This window comes from Centruroides sculpturatus, unplaced genomic scaffold (genome assembly GCF_000671375.1).
Source record: "Centruroides sculpturatus isolate CEXI.00-Female unplaced genomic scaffold, Cexi_2.0 scaffold92, whole genome shotgun sequence".
NCBI lineage: Eukaryota > Metazoa > Arthropoda > Arachnida > Scorpiones > Buthidae > Centruroides > Centruroides sculpturatus.
In genome coordinates this window covers 621,841-635,063 of record NW_019384394.1, presented here as the reverse complement: position 1 = coordinate 635,063, position 13,223 = coordinate 621,841, and the positions used below count along the sequence as shown (strand labels likewise).

The 13,223-nt window shown below is 32.7% G+C and overlaps 1 protein-coding gene and 1 pseudogene across 1 annotated transcript in view; both read left to right on the top strand.

The window, feature by feature from the left end:
* LOC111618324 (protein spinster homolog 1-like) overlaps positions 1-13,223 on the top strand; it is a 41,915-nt gene that overhangs the window by 19,329 nt on the left and 9,363 nt on the right. Inside the window, exon 6 of the mRNA XM_023359823.1 lies at positions 8,304-8,432. Within this exon, the coding sequence (XP_023215591.1) occupies positions 8,304-8,432 (129 nt within the window). The remainder of the gene's footprint in view (positions 1-8,303; positions 8,433-13,223) is intronic.
* Positions 5,962-8,232, top strand: LOC111618326 (annotated as a pseudogene).

The window sequence follows — 13,223 nt, the reverse complement described above, 5'->3', positions numbered from 1 at the left end:
GGAGAGAGAGAACGTACAATAGTGCGCGGGCAGGATAAATACCTTAGGTTGTAGGCAAAATCAGCACAAAAGGTCCAACAGTTCTTTTTAGGTGAACAGTTCTTTCCAGGTGAGTAGAAAGATTTCAGTTAAGTTCAGGTCTTCCAGTCTTGTCCAAGAGGAGGAGGTTCGGATTCTCGGCGGGAGGTAGACGATCGGAGCGCACACACAGATACCAATAATAACGTCCACCCCCTTACTCATCATGCCTGGCCCTTTTATATCAAGTCCTCATTTTCGAACTTTTCTCCGATTTCGTCAGCGATGACGATCTTCTTGGTCCAATGAGGGGACGGGTGACACAATCGTGACACAGAAATGTACTCATCTCAACAAGGAACCTAACTCGTGGGAATCAAGGTTTTTATTGATTTTATTTTTCCTTTTTCTCTTTTAATTTTCTGTTTTCTCGTTCCGTCTTTATAAAGTTTATTTTAAAAAAATTATAGTTTAAAACACTAAATTTCTGGTCCTCACATATACATATGTGAGAATATGGTTTAGGGTTATGCCCTCTAGTCATCGAGTTGGTAAAACCCACTCATGAGGTCACTGGATCGCTTTAAATAGGAAGGCTAGTTGTTGAGTGGGGAGTGTGGTGGTAAGTCGATAGGGTGAATCGGTTCTGAGCAATAACTGATATCAACACCAGTTAAACAAAACAACAAATTTAACATAGAACACAAAGAGGTTAAATACATATGGAGAGGTTATGTGCTATAACTACTTAACAACTAACAAACCAAGACAGTTTACATATATCTCTAATTATTGTTCTAAGTTCAATATCTCAGGAAATCACTCAACAGTTCTGGATCCTATTTATACAATGTTGGCGAGACAGTTGTGGATCATGGAGGTTGCTTTTGAGAGCAATGGGAGATGGGAACCTGGAGACAGCGAAATGAGTTGGGTGATGGACAGAAGCTTGTTCTCTTGCTTCTGGGAGAGTGTCCGCCCAGTTGATTGGGTGCAACCCCTTTTTATGTGTGTTGCACATGGGAATTGACTCAGGTGACTTGTGATTCAATGCATTCCAAGTTCAAGTTGGGTCCTGGTTCAACAGATACGAGCTGTCAAGAATCGGATGATCTGTAAGAATTATTACTATTTTCTAGCCATTTTGATGACTCCTCTTACCTCGTAATTCCATCCGTTTGACAGTTTCCCATCATTAATTAATTAATAATCAACTGTCTTGACTAGGATTGTAACATAAGTCCAAACATCCTAGTGACTGTTGACTTAGACTGATATTTGATTGGTTTTTATCTATCAGAAAATTGCGAGAAAAAGAATATGTGGGTTTTTCCACCTCGTCCTCTTTTCACTGCTTGACTTTTCAGACACCCTTTTCCTGAATAGAATATTAGAATATTACTTTAAATATTCAATTAACATTGATCAAAACAACAATGGAAATGAAAAAGGGGTCGAAATCTCACACATATAATAAAACTCAAAGGCAAAAGGAAGAAATACACACATATATTATTATTATTATTATTATTATTATATATATATTATGTATTTTTTTTTATTACTGTATTCAGTTAAATGTGACTCAGATATGTTATTTCATTGACTACTGATTCAAGTTGTTTTATATATATAAATCTTTCTGACAGTCTGCAGTTGTTTCTAAATATGTTATTTTCTAACACAGTTCTAATATAACTATTAGAAAATTATTGATGGAAACTGAAAAATTTTCAGTTAATACTATCTTATCTAACTGATTAAAGTTTAGGGACATATTGAAAAAGGATTCAACTCCATTTATCTATAAAAACAGCAAACAGTTGTTGTTTTAGAGAATAATTCAACTCCAATTAAGAAGTGTGGCAAAAAAAAATTGCTCGCTCCATACTTCTATTTTGGATGAATGCATATCAATATTTAGAGTTGAGATTATGTTGAATATTTCTTCATAACTGAAAGTAATGAAATTGGATGATAATTTTGTGGAGCATTCATTGTCATATTTTATATATTATACACAATTTAATCAAATTCAAGCCTTCTGGAAAAAGCAATGAAAAGTATTAGTTAAATTATATGACCAATTTTACTTTTCTAAATGAATAAGAAGCTAATGTTAAAAAACTTAGCTGATATTAAATCAGCACCTGGAGTGGGTATTGAACACATTCTAGAGATAGCCTCATTTAATTCTTCTATTAGTAGTGCTTTTTTTGGAAAATATTATTCATCTGAATTTGAATGTGTATTTCTTTCTGCAATCAAATACTAGAACTTGCACACCTAGTGTGTTATGTCATTTTTTGAGTTTCAGAATGAATTAAAATTTACTGAAGTATATTATCCATTCATTAAAATTAATGTTGTTTTTTTTTTTCTCTTAAGATTTGCTCCTGGTCAAATTTATTTACTATATCCTAAAAATGTTTAGTCCCTAAAAATGTTTAGTCTCTCAAATTAGACAGTTTTAGTTTCAGGAATTGAGAAGTTTTCTCTTGACTTTATTGAGTTAAAATAAGAACATTTAGATGAAAAACTTTTATACTTAGTTATTTATGATTTGAAGATTTTCCTGAGTTTTAACAAATTGAGTTTCAGTTGTTTTTAATGCTGATCAAACCATGGTTTTTTCCAATTATGACCTGTCTAGCCATTGTTTTATGAGGTTAACCATTGGGTGGAAAGTGTCACAACAATCGAGCGGTCAATACGGTTGTGTGGGAGTGGAAAGACTTGCAGAAACAGGTTTACCATTTAAAACTGTTTAATAAAATAAAAATATCTTACAATATTTTCTTGAATAAAGGGGTAACACAGCACAAAATGCAAGAATAAAGTTCAAATGTTTGGGTTTTCTTTTCCTATAGTTTAGTGAGGGCAGCAACATAATTGTAGACCCTGGGGCGTATGGTAAGACTTCCAGTGGTTTTTACAAGGAGAGCCTACAGCTTTGGGGTAACGGATTTTGATGATCTTTGGTGTAGAGGTAGTACATCACGTGAGTGTACTACCTGTAAAATACTAAATCAGTTTTTTTAGCACTTTATATATAAATTATACGTACTTCTATTTGAGCGTGCTGTGGCAGAGTGGTAACAAGTCTGATTTATAAACTTGAGTTCTCGGGTTCGATTCTTGCATAAAAAAAAAAAGATTATATGCGAGAATCGAACTCAAGTTTATAAATCAGACTCGTTACCACTCTGCCACAGCACGCTCAAATAGAAGTACATATAATTTATATATAAAGTGCTAAAAAAACTGATTATATTTGAGTATTGCACTTTAGTATTTTACAGGTAGTACACTCACGTGGTGTACTACCTCTACACCAAAGATCATCAAAATCTGTTACCCCAAAGCCATAGGCTCTCCTTGTTAGATGAACTGATGAATCTGGATGACACAGAAGAGCAGGTTGTTTCCACAATGTCTGAAAAGTTCCTTCTTTATTCCACAGGAGCAAGCACGTCCAAGATGGGGGAGGACTATGAACCAAGAACTTTCCATCTTGAAATGCACAGTCAGTTTTATAAGTTTTTCCCTTAAAGCTGCCGTTTTGTTGGTCCCAACTTGTCACCTGGTGACAATTCGATACTGATCAAAGGGTGCAGGAGAGTTCAGTTTCACGACTAAATACAACTCCTCTCTAGCCATGTTTCCCTCGACTTTAGTCTTTTCTATTGTTTAAATAATTTACAAAAAAAAAAACTTTCTTTGTTAAATTGAGATCTTTAATTTCTCCCTTTCAAGTTGTAAAAGGAAATTTTTTTTTTAATTTCTCGATTGATAGTCCCCCATTCAGACCACTACATTGACTTCCTTCCAGGACCTCATTATTGTTTTGTTATTATAAATATATTATAACCAGTAATCTGATGCAATCCTGGTACATGTAAAGTTTTCCAAATAAATTGCTGAATTATTATTGATCTATTATAATGCTAGTAAATAATTTATTGATTTTATATTTATTTACTAGTCTGATTATGATTTTTGCTGTTTGTTTGAAAACTGATTCAATCCTTCCATATACTATGTAAATTTTGAGTTTTACATAATAAGTTTAAGAATTGAAAAGCCCATTTTGTTACTAGAAATATGTTTTGAAAGACAATTATTGTATATTTGTTTATTTGAACCATAATACAGTGGTACCTTGGTATATATCTGCTTTAGAATATGTCCTGTTTGGGTGAAACAAATTTTGCTCAGTATACGACTTTTGTTCGGTATACGACATAATTCAATTATACGCGCCATCAATGAACAAGTAGCACTATCGGTGTACTAGACCAGACTAGACGTTCGCGGTGCAACGGTTTATAACTTTGTTAAATTTCTTCTGATTTTAATTCGTAAGTAAAATTTTATTATTTTTATTAATCACGAATCGCAAAAAGGTAAATGAAAAGTGACAGAAAACTAAAAAAATTACTAGAATTACAATGGAACTGATGAAAGAGATTGTTGAGAAATACGAAGGTGGCACGTGTGTTCGAGATTTTAACTGTTGTTTACCGTATTCCAAGAATGACAATATGGACAATCATGAAAAATAAAGACATTATTAAATTTGCTAACATTTGCGAAAGGGGTTAAATCAATTTCTAAACAGAGATTGAAGACATTAGATCATGTCGAGAAATTGCTTTTGCTTTGGATAACTGAAAGGCAGTGCTGGAGACAGCGTATCAGAAGCAATTATTTGCGAGAAAGCTAAAAAGATACATGCTGATCTCACGAAAAATCAAGCAGGAACTTAGCCAGGAAAGCGAGGTATTTAAATCCAGCCATTTTTTTTTACACGAGAACGGATGAATCATTTTTACATTACTTCTTATGGGAAAGGTTGGTTTGGTATATGTCCAATTCGGTATAAGTCCAAATATCGGGAATGGATTAAGGTCGTATACCGAGGTTCCACTGTACTTAGTATCTGATTTTGAAAATCTGGAATTAAAATATTCAAAGAGCAGGAGATTGTCATATGATATCACTCTTATACAAGGTCTGTTCAAAAAGCATCGGACCTTTGGTCGGCAAAAATAAATTTATTGACTTTGAGGTACAAAACCCTAATCCCCTTCAAAGTAGTCTCCTTGGTAATGTATACACTTCTCCCAGCGTTCCTGCCATTGCTGNTTTTAAAATTTTATTATGAAAACTATTCTGTTGCCTAGCTGGTTTTTTTTTTTAATTATTGTAATGTTTTTGAAGATAAGCATTGCTTACTAAAATGCAAATATAAAACTTCTTAAATTTCCAAAAAAACAAACATATTTTTAGAATTTTTTGATTTGTTGTTTTTTTGAAACCGTGTCTTGTTTTATAATTGTGGCATAGTAAACACTAGTATTGTGTTTTTATTCCAGAGACATATAGCAAGTTTTCCATCAAATTCCTTCATTGGTTGAGTCTATACGGTACATTGTTTTGTACTCGTTTTGGGCTTTGCCCCTCTTCAATCAACTAAAAATACAATATGTATTTTTTAACTTATTATAGTAGAGAATTTACATAAAACAATGAGTACATAAACAATATTTAGATGTACCTTTTGGTTACACTTTGTATAATTTAAAAACATGTAAAAATCTACTTTAATCTTTTGTAAATAAACTAGTATATATTACAAATTAAAAGATTAAAATCTTCCAGAATCTTCCCTTTTAGGTAGATTTTGATACAATACAACTGTAAAAATTTTTAGCTGTTTCTGCCCCTTTTTCACCTTCCACCCCCTTTTTATCTTTTGCGCTGGTATCTCTAATGTTGCCACATATGACATTTGCCACCTTGTGGTTTGATTTTTACTAAAATCTGTCTTGGAAGAATTATTTCTAGGAGAAATTGCTTTTCACAGAAGAAAAAAATTTTTATTTACAATAAAATAAACAAAAACTGGCTTAATATAAGACAGTTTTTATTTATACTGTCTTTACTTTTCATAATTTCTATGGTTTCTTTAAACTTCCTGTTGTATGTTACTTTTTCTTTATGCAGTATTTTTACGTTATCTTTATCTATATTACAGTTGTTTATAGTACAATGTTCATAAAATGCAGAATTTATTCTATTGTATTTTAGGTCTGCTGTGTGTTCTTTCAATCTAGTTTTTACTTTTCTTTTTGTTTCTACTATGTAATGTTTTTTGTTTGCGTAGGTACACAGAATTTTATATACTACACCTTGGGCTTCAGTCGGTATTTGCTGGTTTTTCTTCTGGTTTGAGGTTAACAGTCTGTTCTCCGTTTTTTGATATGATGGTTGCTAATTTGTAGTTTATTCTTTCTATTTCTGTGCTGATTTGTTTACATAGACCTTTAATATATGGGAAGTTAATATATTTTGTTTTAGTTGCCTGTTTATTTTTATTTTTACATAGGTTTCTTGGGTCATTAAGTCTGATTTCCCATTGTTTCAGCAATCTCTGGTGAAATCCTTTGACTGAAGAGGGGCAAAGCCCGAAACGAGTAGAAAACAATGTACCATATCGACTCAACTAATAAAGGAATTTGATGGAAACTTGCCATGTGTCTTTGGAATAAAACACAATACTAGTGTTGTAGTGATATCGGACCTTCTCGCCCTTCCTGCGGTTTCATCGGAACGGATGCGATCCACCCACATGCGATGACAGAAGGCCATAAAACCCAGGGAGAAAACAATGCGGGAAGAGGGAGAAGGAGAGAGGAATTCGGGACATGAGAGGGGGTGTGAAGTAGTGGTCCCTGAGAGAGAAAGTTTTTTTGTGGAAATATTGGACTGGTTAAGAATGGGTTCCCTACATTGGCGCAGCCAACAGGATAGTGAAGTCAGATCGACAAGATTTGATCTGTGAAGAGAGTGTTTGTTTGAGCCGGAATAAGAAGAGCAGATCGAAAACTGAGCTGAGTGGGTAATTGGGGGCAGTGCAAAGGTTTGAGGAATATACAAGGTTTACACCAGAGAAGAGGTAGGATAATTTTGTACTTGTCGGAAACAAAATTCATGGCGGAATGCTAAGCGTAAAGGGAGTTGAGAAGGAAGATCTACTGATCGTGGCGGATCTGTGTGGCACAACAGACGACAATCTTAAGGTATTGGAGTTAAGGGAACTTATTACGAAAAGTGACGATTTTGTTAGTGACCCAGATTTTGTCCTGTAGATTTTGGCCTCTGCTGTTGTGGAAAGGAAATGGAAGAAGGAACAAGAGAGCCTGGAAAGGGAACATGAGAGGCTAGAAAGGGAATACCAGCACGAGTTAGAGCTGGCGCGAATTAACGTTACTATTCAAAGCAGGGCAAGTAACAGTAGTCCTAGCCTTACAGACAGCCATCCGGATGATGGGCCTGCCGGGAGTATGGAGAAATTTATTATGACCGTGAAAACATTAACACTGCCAGTCTTAACTAAATCCGAAAATGGAACCTATTTTTCGTGTCTATAGAGTGAACGTTCCAATCAAAGAATGTGCCGGAAGAGATGAAAGCGGAGATACTGATCAATATTCTGGGAGGAAAGGCCGCAAACATTTTGATTTATATAACTGGAGACGAGTTAAAGGATTACTCAAGTGTGAAGAAATTAGTGTTACGAGAATACGAACCGTCCGTCCAATGCTGCCTAGAAAATTTTCGAAGTGCTAGATGTAGGCCCAACAAGACTCGCATGCAATTTATGTTGAGAATAGCATCGTCTTGGGAATACTGTTGTGAGTTGAGGACTTGGAATCTTTAAAACAATTAATCGTGTCGGACAGATTATTTCAGACGTTAGATGCCGATATGGTTGCGCATATAAGTGTTCATCAGGGTGAGGGGTGGTTTAACCCTATCAACATGGTGAGAGAGTGCGACCTATATTTTGAAAGCAAGGGAAAATCTCTAACCAAGACGTACAACAAGTCCCAGGGGTTGTGGCGTCTTTCAGAGTGCCACGGCACTGACCAGAAGTACATTCCCCCGCCACTGAGAGACGGGAGGCGGAAAAACGGGTCCAACCATTGCCAGGAGAGAGGAATTCAGGACATGAGAGGGAGTGTGAAGTAGCGGTACCTGAGAGTGAAATAAAGTTTTTTTTTGTGGAAATATTGGACTGGTTAATTGGTGAGATGAACCAATGGAGCGGAATCCACTGATTAAGAACAGGTTCCCTACAAGTGTTTACTACGCCACAATATTTTTAGAACCTAAACTGTTTTTAAGAAATTTCTAACAATATTGTTTTCATTTAGTGCATTTATATTTTAATGAAGTTAGTTTGTCATATTTAAAATGTTTAATATGTTTATTTACAGTTGCTCTTTCATTTGGTCAACATTTGGTTTTACTTGTGTAGCTTTTGCAACAGGGGCACTGGCCTTATGGGCTCCAGCCTATATGAACTATGCAATAAGTCTTAATTCAAAATCAGTGAGTAATTTAAAGTAAGTATAATGTATTAAAATTAATTAAAATAACAAAATTCTTATATTAAAGTGAATATTTTGTTCAGATCAAATTATGAAAGAATGTTTTGATATTTGTTCCATTTAAAGAATTTGCACTTCACAAATTTGAAAGTTCTTCTGAGCTTGTGCTTGTCTTCAGGCAGATCAGTTTGAACATTATAACTGTAGCAATCATTACAATAACTAATCAAATAATTTACAGTTATGTTAAAGTAAAATAACTTAAATCTTGAATTATTTCATGAAACACAAAATTAACAAATTTACTATTTAAAGATATTTTTTAACCTTTAAATGCCCAATCCTCCACTATATCAGCTTTTCAATTTTCTGCTAAAATGCCCGACCTGCCAATGGATTGGATTGGCTCCTGGATATTCTTGGAATTTCTTTCATAGAAGAATGTTTTGACTGGTGGAAGGTTCTAGAAGGTTTAATTAACATATTTCCTACTAGATGACATTGTTGCATTTAAGACAAAGAATTTTCAAAAATTGTTACTATTTTGTTTGCATTTTTCATCCTGCACAGTGTTTTCCTTGTTTCTTGAAGTCATACATTAGAGTTTACTGTGCTTATTTTATATAGTATATTAGTTTGTGATATTATTGTCATAGTTTTTAATAATTTATTTTGCTTATCATAATTCTGAAAAATAAATGAATATCTCACTAAAAATCAGGCTAGATTCTGTTTTTTTTTTAATCAGGAACATATCACAGTTTATGACTATTAAGATTTTAAAAACAAAACAAAAAACTTTGGATTTGTAAAACACCAAAAATTATTTTTTAACCATCTGATATATCTAATTACTATATATATAAAATTAATCTATTTTATTTCAAATAATTAGAGCTGAAAAACATACACAGTAATGATTTTGTCATATATTTTTATTACCTTGATGGCACAGAAACAAAAAAGGTATGGCTTTTGTGAGTAAAGTCCTTCTCCACAGTTCATAGCTGATGCTTATTCATTTAAGGAAAGTCAATCAACATAAACTATTAACCCAAACTTACAAGATTACAAGCTTTTAGAACTACAGTAATTATTTTTTTTTGCAGGTTATGAAATCCCATGACATCCTGTATATTTCCAGGTTTGGAAACATTTGGTCCAGTAGTTTTCATTTTATAGGGGGTTCAAAAGTAAAACTTAAATTATGATCACCCTGTATATTTGTTCAGTTGAATCTGACTCTTTAGTCTTTTTATGGGAAACCCATTGCCTAAGTTTGGCTGACCATAGTAAACTGGCGTGTTTATTAATGAATTAATATTTTCATGCAAATCCTGATGTTTGATATTTTCATTGTAGAGTAGAGATTTGATTATAGTTGATAGTTTATTATTATTTTAATGTTTTCTTTCTTTTTAAAGGTATTATTTCAGTTAAATGCGACTCAGGTTATTTCATTGACTAATGATTCAAGTCATTTTCTACATATATACTGCATGCATGCAAACTTTCAGAAAGCTGTATGTATGTAATTGTTTCTAAAAATTATTGCTTTTGTTTTAACAGGATTAATTTCTAAATATATTGATTCTAGCCACTAGTTTAACTTACTTTATGTTGAATTGATTTCTTAGTTGGGGCATCAACATATAGAATAGTATGTAAAATTTTACCCTTTATTAATATACCCTCTTTTGGTACAGTAAAGATTTCTGTCATATAGGTAAAAATTAAATAAGTATCAGGATAATGGGTCTTTCTGTGGTTTACTTAGATAAAACAAATTCTGGATGTAAAGATTAGATTATAGTTAATAGTTGATTTATTATTATTATTATTATTATTATATATATATTATGTATTTTTTTTTATTACTGTATTCAGTTAAATGTGACTCAGATATGTTATTTCATTGACTACTGATTCAAGTTGTTTTATATATATAAATCTTTCTGACAGTCTGCAGTTGTTTCTAAATATGTTATTTTCTAACACAGTTCTAATATAACTATTAGAAAATTATTGATGGAAACTGAAAAATTTTCAGTTAATACTATCTTATCTAACTGATTAAAGTTTAGGGACATATTGAAAAAGGATTCAACTCCATTTATCTATAAAAACAGCAAACAGTTGTTGTTTTAGAGAATAATTCAACTCCAATTAAGAAGTGTGGCAAAAAAAAATTGCTCGCTCCATACTTCTATTTTGGATGAATGCATATCAATATTTAGAGTTGAGATTATGTTGAATATTTCTTCATAACTGAAAGTAATGAAATTGGATGATAATTTTGTGGAGCATTCATTGTCATATTTTATATATTATACACAATTTAATCAAATTCAAGCCTTCTGGAAAAAGCAATGAAAAGTATTAGTTAAATTATATGACCAATTTTACTTTTCTAAATGAATAAGAAGCTAATGTTAAAAAACTTAGCTGATATTAAATCAGCACCTGGAGTGGGTATTGAACACATTCTAGAGATAGCCTCATTTAATTCTTCTATTAGTAGTGCTTTTTTTGGAAAATATTATTCATCTGAATTTGAATGTGTATTTCTTTCTGCAATCAAATACTAGAACTTGCACACCTAGTGTGTTATGTCATTTTTTGAGTTTCAGAATGAATTAAAATTTACTGAAGTATATTATCCATTCATTAAAATTAATGTTGTTTTTTTTTTCTCTTAAGATTTGCTCCTGGTCAAATTTATTTACTATATCCTAAAAATGTTTAGTCCCTAAAAATGTTTAGTCTCTCAAATTAGACAGTTTTAGTTTCAGGAATTGAGAAGTTTTCTCTTGACTTTATTGAGTTAAAATAAGAACATTTAGATGAAAAACTTTTATACTTAGTTATTTATGATTTGAAGATTTTCCTGAGTTTTAACAAATTGAGTTTCAGTTGTTTTTAATGCTGATCAAACCATGGTTTTTTCCAATTATGACCTGTCTAGCCATTGTTTTATGAGGTTAACCATTGGGTGGAAAGTGTCACAACAATCGAGCGGTCAATACGGTTGTGTGGGAGTGGAAAGACTTGCAGAAACAGGTTTACCATTTAAAACTGTTTAATAAAATAAAAATATCTTACAATATTTTCTTGAATAAAGGGGTAACACAGCACAAAATGCAAGAATAAAGTTCAAATGTTTGGGTTTTCTTTTCCTATAGTTTAGTGAGGGCAGCAACATAATTGTAGACCCTGGGGCGTATGGTAAGACTTCCAGTGGTTTTTACAAGGAGAGCCTACAGCTTTGGGGTAACGGATTTTGATGATCTTTGGTGTAGAGGTAGTACATCACGTGAGTGTACTACCTGTAAAATACTAAATCAGTTTTTTTAGCACTTTATATATAAATTATACGTACTTCTATTTGAGCGTGCTGTGGCAGAGTGGTAACAAGTCTGATTTATAAACTTGAGTTCTCGGGTTCGATTCTTGCATAAAAAAAAAAAGATTATATGCGAGAATCGAACTCAAGTTTATAAATCAGACTCGTTACCACTCTGCCACAGCACGCTCAAATAGAAGTACATATAATTTATATATAAAGTGCTAAAAAAACTGATTATATTTGAGTATTGCACTTTAGTATTTTACAGGTAGTACACTCACGTGGTGTACTACCTCTACACCAAAGATCATCAAAATCTGTTACCCCAAAGCCATAGGCTCTCCTTGTTAGATGAACTGATGAATCTGGATGACACAGAAGAGCAGGTTGTTTCCACAATGTCTGAAAAGTTCCTTCTTTATTCCACAGGAGCAAGCACGTCCAAGATGGGGGAGGACTATGAACCAAGAACTTTCCATCTTGAAACGCACAGTCAGTTTTATAAGTTTTTCCCTTAAAGCTGCCGTTTTGTTGGTCCCAACTTGTCACCTGGTGACAATTCGATACTGATCAAAGGGTGCAGGAGAGTTCAGTTTCACGACTAAATACAACTCCTCTCTAGCCATGTTTCCCTCGACTTTAGTCTTTTCTATTGTTTAAATAATTTACAAAAAAAAAAACTTTCTTTGTTAAATTGAGATCTTTAATTTCTCCCTTTCAAGTTGTAAAAGGAAATTTTTTTTTTAATTTCTCGATTGATAGTCCCCCATTCAGACCACTACATTGACTTCCTTCCAGGACCTCATTATTGTTTTGTTATTATAAATATATTATAACCAGTAATCTGATGCAATCCTGGTACATGTAAAGTTTTCCAAATAAATTGCTGAATTATTATTGATCTATTATAATGCTAGTAAATAATTTATTGATTTTATATTTATTTACTAGTCTGATTATGATTTTTGCTGTTTGTTTGAAAACTGATTCAATCCTTCCATATACTATGTAAATTTTGAGTTTTACATAATAAGTTTAAGAATTGAAAAGCCCATTTTGTTACTAGAAATATGTTTTGAAAGACAATTATTGTATATTTGTTTATTTGAACCATAATACAGTGGTACCTTGGTATATATCTGCTTTAGAATATGTCCTGTTTGGGTGAAACAAATTTTGCTCAGTATACGACTTTTGTTCGGTATACGACATAATTCAATTATACGCGCCATCAATGAACAAGTAGCACTATCGGTGTACTAGACCAGACTAGACGTTCGCGGTGCAACGGTTTATAACTTTGTTAAATTTCTTCTGATTTTAATTCGTAAGTAAAATTTTATTATTTTTATTAATCACGAATCGCAAAAAGGTAAATGAAAAGTGACAGAAAACTAAAAAAATTACTAGAATTACAATGGAACTGATGAAAGAGATTGTTGAGAAATACGAAGGTGGCA